This window comes from Microcaecilia unicolor, chromosome 6 (genome assembly GCF_901765095.1).
Source record: "Microcaecilia unicolor chromosome 6, aMicUni1.1, whole genome shotgun sequence".
In the NCBI taxonomy this organism is placed as follows: domain Eukaryota; kingdom Metazoa; phylum Chordata; class Amphibia; order Gymnophiona; family Siphonopidae; genus Microcaecilia; species Microcaecilia unicolor.
In genome coordinates this window covers 191,245,054-191,263,223 of record NC_044036.1, presented here as the reverse complement: position 1 = coordinate 191,263,223, position 18,170 = coordinate 191,245,054, and the positions used below count along the sequence as shown (strand labels likewise).

The following is an 18,170-nucleotide window of genomic DNA, read 5'->3' as shown; positions in this document are numbered from 1 at the left end:
AAAATTCTAAGCATGCACAGTCCTTCATGCAAGCGGCAGTTTCAACTATCTGCTCAGCAGAGCGTAACGAAGTTGTCTTGGTAAATTATGAAATGTTGTTGAAAGTATTCTGACATTATTTGTCCATTTACTCAATGTCAAATTCATTTCTTTAAAGTAAGAAAATTTTTTTTTTTTAATTCTAAAATGTCGCTAAAGACTAGGTTTAGACATTGCCCAAAGTGTGACAGGAAAAAAATTCAGAACTTCAACACTCCTCCCAGTGTTTTATATAAGTCCGGACTGCAAACATTGTGCTCAAATGTTTCAGAGAGGACAAAGATTGAGCCTTCAAGTGGTCATACAGAACTTAGATAATGAAAAGGTAAAGGTTAAAAAACAAAGTCTCCTCTGCCCAGAAAGCTGCAAGTTCTGGGCATCAGTCAAGAATCTTCTATGAAGACCAGCTGTCTTCAAAGACTTCCAGGCTTATAGCTGTTTTCAAAGACTTCCAGGCCTACAGCTCATCACTGTTAAGTTAAAGCATTTGCTGAAACCTGAAGGGAAAGTGGCTTCCTTGACCCCTCCCAAATCATCAAAAGACCACAAATATATTAGCAAAGTCTTACCTCAGGCCAAAAAACACCATTTGGACTCATGAACTGCAGCTCCACCGCAGTTCACATGCAGCCTGCATAGACCTTGCAGACACAGCATCAGAATTGCTGGGGTTGGACTGTTGAACAGGATTGTGTTTTGGGCAAGGGGTGGAACTGTACATTTTTTTTGTTGTTTTCTGCTGCTGGGTTTTGTGGGTGGCAAACAGAAAGGGAGGATTACAGTGGTAAGTCAGCAGGAGGAACATAATGGACTTTGTTCAATTGGATAGGGCGGAGGAGGCAGGAAGGTTTAAAAAGTCTGACAGGACTCTTAATGAGATACTTTATGTGCAGGAAGCAGGAGGAGTCAAGAACATGACCTAATGTGGAACAAGAGCCGATGTTGAACATAAGCTGGTCTTGATCAATGCTAGTTTGGCACAGAATAAAGCAGAGTTATTGGTGGAGAAGTTTTGTTGATGGGGTTTATGTTATAGAAACTTGGTTGGGGGAAAGTGATGTAGTGATTTCTGTACTGTTCTGTTCTGGGAAGCTAGTACAGGTTCAAGAGTCTGGACTGCTATCTGAATGGGCTTCTTAAATTACTGATGTGTCATGTATTCTTAAGAGAGTGAGATGAACTACATTTTCGATCCATGTCCAGCTTCCTTGGTCTGCATGGCTGAGTCTTTACTACAGGGCCAGCTGTAATTATTAACACTAAAGGAGAGTTTTCCCTCAGATTTAAAATATGCAGCACTTTGTCCTATTCTTAAGAAACCCACTTTTAACTTCCATAGGGCAGACAATTACCAGCCAATTTCTAAGCATCCTTTCATAGGGAAGATAATCAAGAAAGTGGTGGCTACTCAATTATTGGAGTTTTTTGATACAGGTTTTGATGACAAATGATTGCTGGCTAGACAGAGGATTTTGTGTTATTAAATAAATTTATATACAAAATCAAGGCTATCAACCATTCTATACTGTTGCAAGTGCTAGATGAAGTGTGTCCATAAAAGGAGAGCAGCATGGAGTCAGTTTTGCTGTTTTTAATGTGGAGGTTGCAGTGGGTATGGCTTGCTCCCATGCATGGCCATTATTGTGTAGGGTTATGCAAAGCTCATGTTGTCCCTTTGTTTAATTTATTTTATTTTTGTTACATTTGTACCCCGCGCTTTCCCACTCATGGCAGGCTCAATGCGGCTTACATGGGGCAATGAAGGGTTAAGTGACTTGCCCAGAGTCACAAGGAGCTGCCTGTGCCGGGAATTGAACTCTGTTCCTCAGTTCCCCAGGACCAAAGTCCACCACCCTAACCACTAGGCCACTCCTCCACTGTATTTGGCTCCACTATGCATATGCATTTTTATATGCATGATGACAATATTCAGGTACTTGCTCTAGATGCTAAGGGAAGTGCTGTTGTACATGAGGTAGTTAGGTCAAGGATGTCTTTGGTGCAGGGCTGGTTTTCTGATTTACAACTTTAACACGGCTACCACACTCCTCAACTTAAACACTGAATATCAGGAGGTCCGGATTTTTATAGTTCAGTAATCCAGAGCCAGTACCTGCCTTGACACGAGTAGCTGGAACTCAGGGAATGTTTAAGCAACTGGGCCACAGATATTTGGGAACTAGGTCTTTCAAAATATCAAGAATGATTCAACATTCTTTTGCCACCTTGTAAATGTTTTGTCGGCTAAAGTTGTTTTTAGATCATGATGATTTGGAGTCAGTAATGTATGCCTTTTCAGTTCAAGGAGCTAGATCAGTGGTTCCCAAACCTGGTCCTGGAGGCACACCAGCCAGTCTTCCATATATCCACAATGAATATTCATGAGATAGATTTGCATGAAGTGGATATCCTGAAAACTTGACTGGCTGGGGTGCCTCCAGGACCAGGTTTCAGAAGCATTGAGCTAGATGATTTATGTTTCAACATTTTTATTGATGCAACCACAGAGTAAACACTCAACAGGCTCCATTTGCAATAGTTTGCAAGTTCAACCTGAACATCAGAACATACACAATATATTCTCTCAGCATCAAAATTTTTTATCTTTTCCCCTCCCCCTCTTTCCCCAATCCCCCTCCTTTATGGTGTTACACCTTCCTTTTATTACAGGTGTCTTTAAACAATTCCAGCAACACCTACCGAATACAGACTATTGACAGTACACTTTTCCTAGACGACACTAACTTATCTCTTCTCAGGATTACAGCATCCTCTATTTTACCTTCATTAGTCCCCTCCCATGGAGCCATCTGATCAACTCTTTTAGTTCGTGTCGCCACCAAAGTCCAGCTTGCTCCTTCGTGTATGATGTTGCCGATTATGGCAATACCACATTCTTATCAAAAACCCTTCTACATAGCTTATAACACTGAGTTACCTTTAAGTCTCCGATCATCCATAACCCTCCCACCCTCCCCTACCTGCCCAAACCCCTATCACTCCATCCCCCACCCTACTATCGTCTTCAACCCCTAATCCCCCCTCTCCCCCCCTTTTTCAGAAGCTGCTGAGACCTAGCACATCTCTAAGCTAGTGCGTAAGGAGCATGACATTAATTTAACGCAGACTGTTTAGAATAAAGCTGTGCCTCGGGGACTTAAAATTTGGAGGTAAGGGTTCCAGATTGTCAGGTATGCCTTGCCTCTCTTGGGCGACCCTCTAGCATCTTTCGCTTCCCAGGCTGCTAGTAAATGTATCCGATTTCTCCAGTGTCAGTAGGCCGGCGTATCTGCTACTATCCAACAGTGGCGTAGCCAGAAGTCAATTTTTGGGTGGGCCAACAGGTTGCATGGGTGGGCACTAGACAGTGGTGTGCTGGTAAATGTTTAACAACAGGCTCTCTCCCCAGCCCACCTCTGCGCCCCCCCCCCCCCCCGTCCACCTCCCCTCAAAATTGCAGAGCTGGCTATAGCCGGGGAGAGAGCCTGGGGGGGTGGGGGAGGCAATGCATTACTCTCTCCAGGAAAAAAAACATTAAATGATCCCAGGTTCCAATCTCATTCATGTTTAATGTGGGATAAAATGCCATAAATAAGTAAATAAATAAATATAAACTTTTAATGTTGAGCACCTGATTCTCAAAGTGGACATGTTCCAATCATTATAATGAAAATAAAATGATTTTTTTTCTACCTTTGCTGTCTGGTGACTTTGTTTTTCTGATCATACTGGCCCAGTATCTGATTCTGCTGCTATCTGTCCTCTTTACTCCGTTTCTAGGGCTTCCTTTCCATTTATTTCTTTACTTTCCGCCTTTCTTCTTCATTTCTTGCTCTGGGTCCTCCGCAGACTTGACTGTCCAGTGGATCCAGCTTCTGCCTATTTTCTTCATCCATGTGCAATTTTCTCCTCTCTTCCTTTTCCCTCATCTCATCTCCTTCCTCACTCTTCCCTCCCCTCCATCCATGTCCAGCATTCCTTCTCTCTCCCTTCCCTCTCCTCCATCCATATCCAGCAGCCTCCTCTCTCCTGCCCTTCCCTCCATCCATCCATGTCCAGCAACCCTCCTCTGCCTTCCCCTCCATCCACCCATGTCCAGCAACCTTCATCTCTCCTCTTCCCTCCCCCTCCATCCACCCATGTCCAGCAACTCTCCTCTCCCCTCCATCCATCCCCAGCAATTCTCTTCTCTCCCCTGCCCCTATCCATCCATCCCCAGCAATTCTGTTCTTGCCCCTGTCCCCTCCATCCATTCCCAGCAATTCTCCTCTCCCCTGCCCCCCACCTCCATCCATCCATCCCCAGAAATTCTCCTCTCCCCTGCCCCCACCTCCATCCATCCCCAGCAATTCTCCTCTCTCCCCTACCCCCCCACCTCCATCCATCCATCATCCCCAGCAATTCTCCTCTCTCCCCTGCCCCCCACTCCATCCATCCATCCCCAGCAATTCTCCTCTCTCCCCTGCCCCCCACTCCATCCATCCATCCCCAGCAATTCTCCTCTCTCCCCTGCCCCCACCTCCATCCATCGCCAGCAATTCTCCTCTCTCCCCTGACCCCCACCTCCATCCATCCATCCATCCTCAGAAATTCTCCTCTCTCCCTTGCCCCCCACCTCCATCCATCATCCCCAGCAATTCTCCTCTCTCCCTTGCCCCCACCTCCATCCATCATCCCCAGCAATTCTCCTCTCTCCCCTGACCCCCACCTCCATCCCGTGACTCTCCTCTCCCATCCATGTGTCCAGCGATTCTCCTTCACCCCCATGCATCCTTCCCTCCCATTCCACCTGCCCACCCTCTCTCTGACGGCAGCGCTTCCCAGATGCTGCCTACCGCCGCCACGATCTACCTCCGAGTCCTCCCTCTGTCTCACTCTCAACAGCAGCGGTAGCGATTCAAACACGCTGCCTCCTGCTTCTAACCCGGAAGCGTCTCCTCTGCAGAGGAGACACTTCCGGGTTAGAAGCAGGAGGCAGCGTGTTTGAATCGCGATGCTACCGCTGCTGTTGAGACTGAGAGTGAGACAGAGGGAGGAAGTAGATCGTGGCGGCGGTAGGCAGCATCTGGAAAGCGCTGCCGTCAGAGAGGAGGCAGTTGCAGGATCAGTGCTGCCTGCTCCCTCCGCTCCGCTGCTGGGTGGGCCTGAACCCAAACTGGGTGGGCCTAGGACCATCCAGGCCCACCCGTGGCTACGCCCCTGCTATCCAATATTTTAATATGACCTTTTTCCCCACCAAAGCAAATTTCCAACAGAGCAACACAGCAGGTCTAGGCAATATTGTTTTAAAGGCTTGGGGAACATCCAAAAGCAACTGTTCCACCGACCCTCCTATATCTCGGCCCACCAACTGATTCAAAAATCGTTTAATTTGCTCCCAAAAATATTTTACTTGAGAGTGTGAGCAGATTGTCTACATTTAGCACAATTATATCCTTCCCCAAGTCGCACATGTGCCAATTGCACCCCAGCCATGTATGCTCTGAGCACTACTCTAAGCCCACATTCCCGGAGTCTGGCATCTCTGGTCAACGCTGGAATGCCCCGAATGGTGGCAGCCACATCCCAAGATCTCAGGGATATCCCTAATTTTTCTGCCCACTTGTCTTTCAAAGAGGTGAAGTTCCTTCCTACTCCCTCCTGTATCAAACCTTTGCGTAAGTTTGACACAGAGCCCTTGGTCCATGATCCCATTGAAAATAATCTCAGACTTTCGAACCCAAGGAATTCCCTAACCTCGACTGATCCAGGACCCTCATATAATGTCTGGTTTGCGCATACGCAAATCGATTGCCCCACGTTTCCACCACTTTTTCCTGCAATTGCATGAAACTTATCATTTGCCCTTCCTTGGAAAATAAGTCTTCTAGCCGAACTATGCCTTTCTTTTCCCATATTTGAAAGGTGGGATTATCCATGCCTGGCGGGAAATCTACATTACTCCTCAAGGATAATTGATCCGAAACCTCTGCATTGCCTCCTAGTTTACCAACTAACACCCTCCAGACCTCTTGCAGGGGACGCAACAGGATCCCATCCTTCAAAGTCTTGTCCTACCCAAATGCAGTAATGAGTAAAAGTCATAAGGGGCAAACAATGCTCTTTCTACTTCTATGGGAGTATATACCTGCGTGTGCCCAAACCAATCCCCCAAGTGCCCCAACAGACGGGCCCAGTTATACTGTCTTAAATCTGGGAGCCCCCCTCCCCCTTGCCTCCATGAACCACTCAACCTCTCCACTCTAATTTTCAGCTTTTTTCCAGCCCAACAGAATTTACTAAATAATCCATATACTTTTTTTCAGATCTGCTTGCTTTAGCCTCAGTGGCAGGCTCTGAAGAGCACATAACCATCTAGGGAATATCACCATTTGCACCAACCCCACTCTTCCCATTAAAGATACTGGAAGATCTCTCCTGCTGTCGAGCTGTTTCCTGGCAGCTTCCATTAGGGTCATTATATTCAAGTTATATAAATCCCCATTCTTCATAGACATATGGATCCCCAAGTATTTGAAAGTACCAGAGGCCCACTTCAACGGAAATTCTGAGCCCCATAAAGCCTTCACCTGTGTCGAAGACGGCAGAGCTTCCGATTTATTCAAATTTAGCCTAAAACCCGCATAGTCTCCATATTCCTTAAAAGATTCCAAAAGCGCCTGAAGCAAACACATCGGATCTCTTATATGAACCAGCAAATCATCAGCGAATGCTGCCACCTTAAAGCAATGTGAACCTATCTGCACTCCCCGAACACATGGATTGCCCATTATATCCCTAATCAAAGGGTCCAATGTTAGTACAAAGAGGAGTGGAGATAGAGAACATCCTTGCCGCGTGCCTCTAAGTACCTGAAAAGGCTCAGACTCCCTCCCATTAACCAATACCATCACCTGAGGGTCAGCATATAAGGCCTTGATGACTGATACAAATCGTCCTGCGAATCCATAAGCCTTCAAACAGGCAAACAAAAACTCCCAATGTACCCGGTCGAATGCCTTCTCCGCATCGAAGATAACCATCAGGGATGGGAAATCTTCTCGTCCCCTATACTCCAACGTTGACAAAATAGTGCGCAAGTTCTTAGCCACCGTACGTTCTTTCACAAAGCCTACTTGTGCTTCATGAATCAGGTGTGGCAGCACCCGGGCCATTCGGTTTGCCATTATTTTGGCGAACAGTTTAACCTCAAAATTCAATAGCGATATGGGCCTATACGAGTCTGGATTAGTAGGGTCTCTCCCCGGCTTAGGTAATACCGCTATCTGGGCCATAGCCAAGGATGGAGGCACCAGCTCCTCATCTGTACATGTATTAAAGAATTTGGTGAGCGCAGGGGCAATCTCCAGGCCCATCAATTTATAAAACTCTGCTCTGAAGCCATCTACTACAGGAGCTTTCATCAAACGGCTCTGGTTGATCGCCCCCACTACTTCATCCTCTGTTATTAGGGCATTCAACTTACCTCCCGCTTTACTAGTAATTTTGGGCATGCTAATGTTATCCAGGTATTGCTCTCCCACTAGCCCTTCATCCACCGGGTGCTCGTACAGGTTACCATAATACTTGTGAAAGGCCGCACAGATAACCTGGTCCATGTGGACCATTTGACCCTTGCTATTCCGTATGGTGGTTATGTGCTGCACTCCCTTTCTCTGGCCTATCAATCTTGCCAATGGCCGGCCTGCCTTATTACCATGTTGATACAGTTGGTATCGGTAATATGTTTGTGATTTAACTGCTCTCTGGTGTAGCAATGAATTCAATGCCGTCTGTATTTCTATCAACCTTAGTCTATCTACCCTAGCATGAGACTGCCCATATCGTTGCCGGGCTTTCCTTAACAATGTCCCCAATCTAAATATTTCTTTGTCCCGAGACCTCCGCACATGGTGTGAATAACTTATACATTTCCGCCGAGTACTGCTTTGGCTGTTTCCCAATAGAGCTCATGCTCTAAATTTGTTGTCTTAAAACTTTCCCACGTGCTCAACAACCTTTCCTTAAAATTAGGATCTTTATATAGCTCTAGCGGGAATCGCCACCTGTTGATACCTTCCTTTAGAGTCCCTATTGCCCAGTCCATCCAGACCCAGGCATGATCGGAGATAACATAAGGGCCTATTTCTGTTTTGCTTACCTGCCCAAACTCCTCTTTGGGTATCAACAAATAATCTATCCGCGCCTGTGTTGCATGTGCCCTAGACAGGTGAGTATAGTCTTTATCCTGAGGGTGCAGTTCCCGCCAGACATCTACCAATCCCAACAAGTGACTCAAACGTAGCAGGCCCGCGTTCGCATAATATACAGTTTTTTGCGTGTTGGACGAACGGTCTAATACCGGATCCCAGGCTGCATTAAACTCCCCACCCACCACCAAAGGGGAGTACTCTTTTGTCACTAATAAGTGAAGCAAAGTACGGTAAAATTTCTTGTCATACTGATTTGATGCATACAAATTACAGATATATATCTTCCAGTGATTAATAACCACTTGAACCAATATATACCTCCCCTCTGGATCTGTTGCAATTATCTGGGCTGTTTCTACCTTTTTAAACAAAATGGCTATCCCGCCTCTTTTTCCCTGGGATGCAGCTGTCAAACACTCACCAACCCACCAAGTTTTCAACTTCCCGTGTTCTACTGAATTTAAGTGAGTCTCCTGTAGGAGGGCAATGTCTATCTTATGTCTATGTAATTGTTGCAAAATTTTGGATCTTTTAATAGTTGAGTTAATCCCACCCACATTCCAAGTCACCATTTTCACCATGGCTCACATGTGTATCCATCCAATAAATTGACATAACTTCCTCTATATATTGGGGGAGGATGTCACAGCCTCCATCCTCCACCCCCCTGCTCACACTCCCACACACATCCCTCTCTCAAACATCCTCTTCTTTTCTTCCACAGCTTCCGGTCCCTCTTCCCTCCCCCCCGACCCTCCCCCTACTATACCCATACCCCCCTAACCCCTTCTTACAGCTCCACTTATTGGAACGATCATGTCTAACACCCCCCTAGCTACCCCCACTCCTTCCTCCTACACCACACCTCCTTACTTGTTCTGATATCTCTTCCCACCCCTCCTCTACTACTACTACTATTTAGCATTTCTATAGCGCTACAAGGCGTACGCAGCGCTGCACAAACATAGAAGAAAGACAGTCCCTGCTCAAAGAGCTTACAATCTAATAGACAAAAAATAAATAAAGTAAGCAAATCAAATCAATTAATGTGAACGGGAAGGAAGAGAGGAGGGTAGGTGGAGACGAGTGGTTACAAGTGGTTACGAGTCAAAAGCAATGTTAAAGAGGTGGGCTTTCAGTCTAGATTTAAAGGTGGCCAAGGATGGGGCAAGACGTAGGGGCTCAGGAAGTTTATTCCAGGCGTAGGGTGCAGCGAGACAGAAGGCGCGAAGTCTGGAGTTGGCAGTAGTGGAGAAGGGAACAGATAAGAAGGATTTATCCATGGAGCAGAGTGCACGGGAAGGGGTGTAGGGAAGGACGAGTGTGGAGAGATACTGGGGAGCAGCAGAGTGAATACATTTATAGGTTAGTAGAAGAAGTTTGAACAGGATGCGAAAACGGATAGGGAGCCAGTGAAGGGTCTTGAGGAGAGGGGTAGTATGAGTAAAGCGACCCTGGCGGAAGATGAGACGGGCAGCAGAGTTTTGAACCGACTGGAGAGGGGAGAGGTGACTAAGTGGGAGGCCAGCAAGAAGCAGATTGCAGTAGTCTAAATGAGAGGTGACAAGGGTGTGGATGAGGGTTTTGGTAGAGTGCTCGGGCGGTAGAGAAAGGGGCGGATTTTACGGATGTTGGTAGAGTGCTCGGGGGTAGAGAAAGGGGCGGATTTTACGGATGTTGTAAAGAAAGAAACGACAGGTCTTGGCGGTCTGCTGGATATGAGCAGAGAAGGAGAGAGAAGAGTCAAAGATGACCCCAAGGTTTCGAGCTGAGGAGACAGGGAGAATGAGAGAGCCATCAACAGAAATAGAAAACGGGGGGAGCGGGGAGGTGGGTTTGGGGGGGAAAATGAGAAGTTCGGTTTTGGTCATATTTAATTTCAGGTGGCGTTGAGACATCCAGACAGCAATGTCAGACAAGCACGCTGAAACTTTGGTTTGGATGCAAGGTGCTTATTTATGAAGTCAGCGACCTCCTCCACCTTCTCTCCAAAAATCATCCCCCCCCCCCCCCCCCCCCGGCACATAGCATCTGCCAAGCTCTGTTGGACCGCCAGGTCTAAGTCAGACATGCAGCCATGAGAGCCTGCGCATCGCTATACTCTGAGCAGAGATCCTGGACGCTACATCAAAAAAGATGGGAAGGAAAGGAGACTTTCTCTTTTTCTGTGGAGGGCAGGGATCACACAGGGCTATAAGACTCCTCAGAGAAGTACTGTGGAGACTCCTGGCAGGGATTAGACAAGATGCTGTAAGACTCCTCCTCTGAGAAGTACGGTAGAGACTCCCATGAGTGCTTTTCATTGGTGTCAGCCAGGAACTACTCACAGGAGGTCTGAGATCGAGCCTGCCTGGATGAAAAGTAACCATGTCCTGAGAGGGGTGTTGAGGTGTCAGCTCCAGCTTGGACTCTAGCAAAGCTTCCTCCACTGACAAATGTGCAAACCAATAGGGAGATAATATTAAGAAACAGCTTATTCAAAATATTCATATCAAGGACCCTGACATGGTCTGTGTTTCGGCGCCAAAGCGTCTGCCTCAGGGGTCACAACAGCTTTCTCTGAAAAGAAGCTGATTGGCTTGAATAATTCCTTTATGTATACATGTGGTTATAAAAACAAGCTAATCTACAGAGAGAACAAAGAAACAGCCAACCGATCAGCAATCAACACCTTGTCACAAGGATCACCACTATCACCGATCCACTCCAACCTCATGATGACTCCACTAGTCAAGATCCTATCCACCCAAGGCCTCAACCCATTTATCTATGCTGATGATGTTACATTATATATTCCATTCAAACATGATCTGGCGGAAATCACCAACGAAATCAAACTAAGCCTAAACATCATAAATTCATGGGCAAATACATTCCAGCTAAAACTCAATACAGAAAAAACACACTGTCTCATCATCTCATCCCAATACAATACATACAAACCCTCAAACATTAACACCCCAGGATACACCCTCCCTGTCTCAGACAGCCTGGAAATTCTCGGAGTAACAATCGACCGTAACCTATCACTAGAGACCCAAGTGAAGTCCATCATAAAGAAAATGCTCTTCTCAATGTGGAAACTCAAACGGGTAAAACCATTCTTCCCAAGGGACATATTTCGTAACCTGGTACAGTCCATGGTATTAAGCCATGCAGATTACTGTAATGGAATCTATGCGGGATGCAAGGATCAAATCATAAAGAAACTTCAGACCGCCCAAAATACAGCAGCCAGGTTTATATTTGGAAAAACACGTTTCGACAGCGCCAGACCACTCAGAGAAAAATTGCACTGGCTACCAATCAAAGAACGAATCACTTTCAAAATCTGCACGATTGTTCACAAAATTATTTACGGCGAGGCACCGGGCTACATGACAGACCTCATTGACCTGCCAACCAGAAACTCCACAAAATCTGCACGATCATATCTAAACCTCCACTACCCAAGCAGCAAGGGACTCAAATACAAAGCCACCTATGTAACCAGCTTTTCCTACCTAAGAGCTCAACTATGGAACGCATTGCCAAAAGAAGTAAAAACTACACTCGACCACCTAGATTTTCAGAAAGCACTAAAGACAGACCTGTTCAGAAGAGCATACCCCAATGACTCGATATAAAAATACTGATCACTTGCGACACAACATAACCAAAGACTGCAACGGAAATTACCTGACTCTTCTTCCCCCTTTCCCTCTCTAAGTTCCCCCAACTGTTTCCTACCATACATATACCTCATTATACCACAATATCACTTTGTATTCATTCATACTATGTATTTATTCAAACCGTAATCGGCTAACACTGTTAACGGTTATATGTAAGCCACATTGAGCCTGCAAAAAGGTGGGAAAATGTGGGATACAAATGTAACAAATAAATAAATAAATAAATAAATAAAATAAAGGAAATCTAAAAAAAGGAAACTAGACTAATTGTAAGGAAGAATACCCCGAACAAGGTACAGAATAAAGCAAAACTAAAAGAAACTGTGAAAGCACAAAAAGATCCGTTAGAAAAACCAAACCAGCAGCTGTGAGGAGAGAAGAGAAAAATGCATGCACTCTTTACTGCAGAAAAAATGAACTGATGGTCCCATGCTCTTGCGGCAGATGGAAAGGCACTTGCGCATGCGTTTTGGAACGAGACTCTGTAAAAAGCATGTCACAAGCTCTGGACCAGGCAATGTGGATTGCATTACCCACATGAGAATCATAGGTTTGTTTGTCCTCAGAGAAAATACAGTTTCCCATGAAGTCCACATATTTCCAGTTTACCCAATAAGAAGCCCAGCAAAGAGAGCCAAATCAAGCACAGGATATGTCCCATGTACCAAGCAATTGCCACCCCAAAATCCTTAATCCAAACACAACTCCAAAATGCATGAAATAGGGTCCCGTCCTCCTTTTCACATTAAAAAAAAAAATGATGGAATGCAACCTGCTTTATGTGCCTGAGTTTGCAAGAAGTATGCTCCAGTACTAGTTCAGAATTAGCATCATGAACCAGCTGAGTTTGCTGTATCAGCACATTAATATCAGCTTCCACCTCTCCAGGTCCAAAATCATGTGCCTATATTTCTAAAAGCTTTAGGTGACTTTAGGGAGAACATCATTCAAAGCACAACGCAAGGCTGAAACAGAAGTAAGCTCCTGAGCATCTGCTTCAAAGAAAGCCAGAGTGAAGAGCCAATGGGCACAAGGTTTTTATACAGTGGACCAACTGAGCACAGCAAATTGGTCCCTGCTTTTGATAGGAGCTTGCTGATAAAGCTAATCAAATGCCACTAGTTCCTCTAAAAACAAAGATGTGCCCAAGTGTAGGCCATTTCTTGATCACTGGAAAAAAAACCCCTCACTATCTTGACTGGATGGAAAAGTGTCACTACACTTAATTAGTAACAGATCACTGAGCTGGGTTTTCTTTCCATAAACTAGTTAATTTGTATCATAACTCAAATAGTGCTTTGTTTTTATCAAAGTACTACAGGCTACAGTTTTGGGGAGCTCATGACTGAATCTGCCATGGAGCAATGAATTCACTTTCAGAAGATTTGCAGGGACCTCAAGATAGTCTTCCACTTACCATTTCTTGAGTTTATCATGCTCAGCTGCATCCAAATGAGTCTCCTGCAAGAATGCCAAAGATGCTTTAACTCTGTTTAAGACTTGCAAAATTTTTAAGTGCTTAGAATATATCTATTGGTGTAGTCTTTAGTATTTGTTGCATAATATATTTTTGTATTTGCTTGCCAAAATTTTTATTATATAATAATTATACTTCCACCTTCGCATTATTCCTTCATTAGGTTCTAGCTAGGCAGACACCAAGGCCAAAACTTTAGGCAAATGTTTCCCTAGCCAAACGTTTCCAGTGTAATTGCTACCTGAGTGATTACCTGTCTCTAGTACTGCCTACAAAGTCTATATCTCACCAAAGTGTTGCAGATTTAGCACATTGCACAGCTAATGAGCAATTAAGTGCAGAGATGCCAGCGAATAAAAGGTTGGAGGAGTCCTGACGGGTGATGGATCAGGAAAGCTTGAAACATACACAGCCTTCCAAAATGGCGGAGCCACTGATGTTGGGAGAGAATATTTTGGAGGAGGACGAGGAAGAAGAAGAAGAAGATATGGTGCAGCGCTCACAAGGCTCCCTGAAAGGAGAAGTGGCAGTTCTTACCAAAGGAGATCTGCGTGAATGGATGGCTAATATTAAAAATGAGTTTCAGCTGGTTCGAGGTTGCATTAAAGAAGTAGACAAAGAAATTCGAAAAGATAAAGTGGACCTGGTTGACAGAATGGATGAGGTGGAACGCAGAATTGGAGAACAGGAGGAGCTGACCACCAATTTGCATGGGGCAGTACAAGGTCTGGTGGCTCCAGATGAAACCTTGGAGGGTGGTAATTTGCCTCTTCAAGGTGGACAGAGATCAGAGCCCTTGGGCCAAAACTAAAGATTTATCACTTCCACTATCGATGATGTATTGTAAGCCACATTGAGCCTGCAATGAGGTGGGAAAATGTGGGATACAAATGCAAAATAAATAAATAAATAAATAAGGAGTGACTCAGGGGTCAGTGCTGGGGCCGATTCTGGTTAACATATTTGTGCAAGACATTGTTGAAGGGTTAGAAGGAAACATTTACCTTTTTGCACATGACATGAAGATAGCCAATACAGTGGATACCCTGGAGGGAGTAGAAACCATGAGACGGGATCTCCAAACATTACTGGTCAAGGGTCTGGCAGTTAAAATTTAATAAGTGTTAATATATGTGGTGAAAAAAGCTTCAGTAATGCCACCCAGCCAGACTGAAACCATCAGACTATAAGGTGTGGGCCCGGGCAACATCATCTAGTTAAAAAAAACTCCACGGTGTTTAAATTAAGCTAAACAGGTGATCAAATAATAGGTTAATTCCTAATTCTGCTTTCGGGTTGCAGCCAAGGAGACACAGGATGATATACGTGTCCATGAAAAGCAGCAGATGAAAAATTGAAATTTAAAAATGTATAAGTGTGCCGAACCCCTGAAGCAGCGACAGCGAAACGGGGACTCCCTGTTGGGTTATGGTTGGTGCTACTGTATGAGAGCGCAACACCACAGACATTGGAGTCAAGATAAGTAGTCGGCAGTATAACTATATTATAAGACTGCAAAGAAGTGTACATGTTAGAGATTCTGTGATCTTTGGAATTAGGAATTAACCTATTATTTGATCACCTGTTTAGCTTAAACACTGTGGAGTTTTTTTTTGAGCTAGATGATGTTGCGCTGGGCCCATGCCTTATAGTCTGATGATTTTGGTCTGGCTGGATGGCGTTACTGAAGCTTTTTTCTCCACATATATTAACACTGATAAAGTCAGTAGGGTGATGGTTTTTTCCTACATCCACTGGGATACACAGCAGGTGTGAAGCTGTGTTTTCGATTTTCTAATTATCTATCTGAGAGCTTGAGTGTAGTTCAGAATTAAAATTTAACGCCAAAAAGTGCAGAGTGATGCACTTGGGGTGCAGAAATACAAAAGAGATGTACTGGATAGCAGGGGAAAGATTGGTAAGCTTGGCTCAGGAAAAGGACCTGGGGGTGATAGTGTCAGAAGATCTCAAGATGTCTAAACAGTGCAATAAGGTGGTGACCAAGGCCAGAAGGATACTAGGCTGCATAGAGAGAGGTATAACCAGCAGAACCCTGTACATGCGAGGCCCCACTTGAGTATTGCATTCAGTTTTGGAGGCCTTATGTTACTAAGGATGTAAAAAGACGAAGTGGTTCAGAGAAAAGCGACGAAAATGGTTCGGGGTTTATGTAGCAAAACATACATGGAGAGACTTACTGACCTAAACAAGTATACCCTAGAGGAAAAAAGAAACAAGGGTGATGATACAGATGTTCAAATATTTGAAAGGTATTAATCTGAAAGCAAGCCTTTTGCAGATATGGGAAGGTGGTAGAACTGGAGGGCATGAATTGAGGTTGAAAGGGGGCCGACTGAGGAATGTGAGGAAGTATTTTTTAGTAGATGCCTGGAATGCCTTCCCGCAGGAGGTAGTACAGATGAAAACGGTAACAGAATTTAGAAAAGTGTTGTGATCCTCTTTAGAAGGATTAGAACAAAAAAAGTTTAGGTAGGAAAGCCAGTGCTGGGGACACTTCAACGGTCTGTGCCCTGATCAAGACTGAATAGATTTGGATGGGCTGGAGTGGAGTTTTCAGGGGCTCTGACAATAACTTCACAAATTTTAGAACAAGGTCAGTGCTGGCCAGACTTCTATGGTCTATGCTCTAAAATGGCAAAGATAAATCAAGAGCAGGTATACATATGACATATCTCTTCATTTATACCATGTGTAATGAGTTTATCTTGTCAGGTAGACTGGATGGACCACACTGGTAAGTCAGAGGAGAGGACTAGGAGTGCATGCTTGGGATGGGGATACAGGGGGATGGGGCTTTATGTGGTAGAGGGAGGGATGGGGAAAGGTGGGTGATGCTCTTGTACAAATCATTGGTGAGGGGCCACTTGGAGTATCGTGTTCACTTTTGGAGGCCATAATCTTGCTAAGGATGCAAGTAAAAAATAAAAAAATGAAGTGGTTCAAAGAAAAGCGACGAAAATGGTATGGGGTTTGCACAACAAGATGTACGAGGAGAAACTTGCCGACCTGAACATGTATACCCCTGGAGGAAAGGAGAAACAGGGGTGATACGATACAGATGGACCACACTGGGAAGTCAGGGGAGAGAAGTAGGAGTGCATGCTTGGGATGGGGATATAGGGGGAGAGGGTTTATGTGCTAGAGAGAGGGTTGGGGAAAAGTGGGTAATTCTACCACCTTCCCAGCTCTGAAAAAGATTAGTTTGCATATTAATATCTTTTAAATATTTAAACATCTGTATCATAACACCCTCTCTCTCTCTCCATTCCTCTAGGGTATACATATTCAGGTCTTCAAGTCTCTTCTCATATGTCTTTTGGTACATCATTTGGCATATCATTTTTGTCATTTTGGTGGATTTTATGAACAGTGAAGGAGTGGCCTAGTGGTTAGAATAGCAGGACAAGAACCAGTAAAGTCAGGGCTCATATCTTGCGTCTCAATAGATGCTACTTTTGACCTTGGGCAAGAGGCTAAACTCTCCATTGCCTCAGGCACAACTTAAATCAAACCCTTTAAGTGAAGGATCTACATATTGTACCTGAACTGTTAACTAGTCTTGAGAAGAAGGCAAGTGGTTAAATCCAACATACAGATAACAGCAGAATTTTGGACTCCTGGTAGGGAATGTAGAACAATGCTAACTTTATAGTATCATGTCCGATGGAATCATGACCTGCTGTGCTGTTAATGCACTGGTTCAGAAGATGCTTCTCTTTAAAACCCTCCCACCATCTACATACTTACTGAGGACCTGGTATGATCCAATACCAAACTTCTACTGGGGAGGAGAGAGAAAAACTGTCTAGACAAACTCTATAGAGGCATATATAGTCCTTAAAGTCCCACCTCCTCAGCATTTTACCTTAAATGCTTTATTGGTGTCTGCAGGCATGGCCATTGCTGCTCCTGTCATTTGTTCCTGCATTACCCGAGACTGATCAGCAGCTGGAAAACAACAAATGAAAGTCAGCTGAGAAAACCTCTTCCATGCATGAATGTCTATGCAAAGGCAGAAGCAAATTCCATGGATTAGCTACATTAGATTATACATTTATAAGTACATACTGCTGCAGGGTTAGCCCGCAGAAGATGTTCTAGCAAGGACATTAGTGGGAGCCTTTTATAACTAATTTCTGAGGAAATTATTTCACATAGTTCTGTCAGAGTTTTTTAAAGTTACAAAACAGGTTTTTTTACAGTTGGAGATATACCACTACTCTTAACAGAAAACAAGACAAGGGCTGCTTGTGCCAACTATAGGGCCACTCCGTCTGCAGCTCAGGCTCTATCTTAACTTCAGCCCACAGGTCTTTTGCTTTCCTTACACAGGGTGCTTTTGGCAGACCCTTCTATAGAAAGCTACACTGCAGACAATTAGCTCTGTTCAATGCCTATAGCTTCTCATGGTACTGCTGCTGAAACTTAGTAGGCTGGGGTAGAAGCACCCTCGAGGCACCCTATGAAAGTTTACAGCCAGGTTCTGGTGCCATAGATCTCAATGAGCATAGCCTAGAGCCATGCTCTTATGGTTTGAGATTTCACGATCTAAGTAGGGTCAGGTGTGGTCATTACAGGGATCAAGAATTGCACTACAGAAACTAAGCACCTCATTACCATTATCCTGTCCCAGGATGAGGGAGTAAATGCTTCTTAGGCCAAACACATTCAGGAAGTACCACGATGCAGAGCTCACCCTACCAAACAAGGTCACAATGTTAAATCAAGATAGGAAAAAATGATAACATTATACTGGAAGCCATCTGT

The 18,170-nt window shown here is 44.6% G+C and overlaps 1 protein-coding gene across 1 annotated transcript in view; it reads right to left on the bottom strand.

The window, feature by feature from the left end:
* The window catches only part of LOC115471705 (ER membrane protein complex subunit 3-like), a 43,123-nt gene that overhangs the window by 622 nt on the left and 24,331 nt on the right, over nt 1–18,170 (bottom strand). The window contains exons 2-4 of the mRNA XM_030205493.1: nt 18,021–18,100; nt 17,269–17,351; nt 13,323–13,366 (exon numbers count right to left, since the gene is read on the bottom strand). Coding sequence (XP_030061353.1) covers nt 13,323–13,366; nt 17,269–17,351; nt 18,021–18,100 — 207 coding nt within the window. The remainder of the gene's footprint in view (nt 1–13,322; nt 13,367–17,268; nt 17,352–18,020; nt 18,101–18,170) is intronic.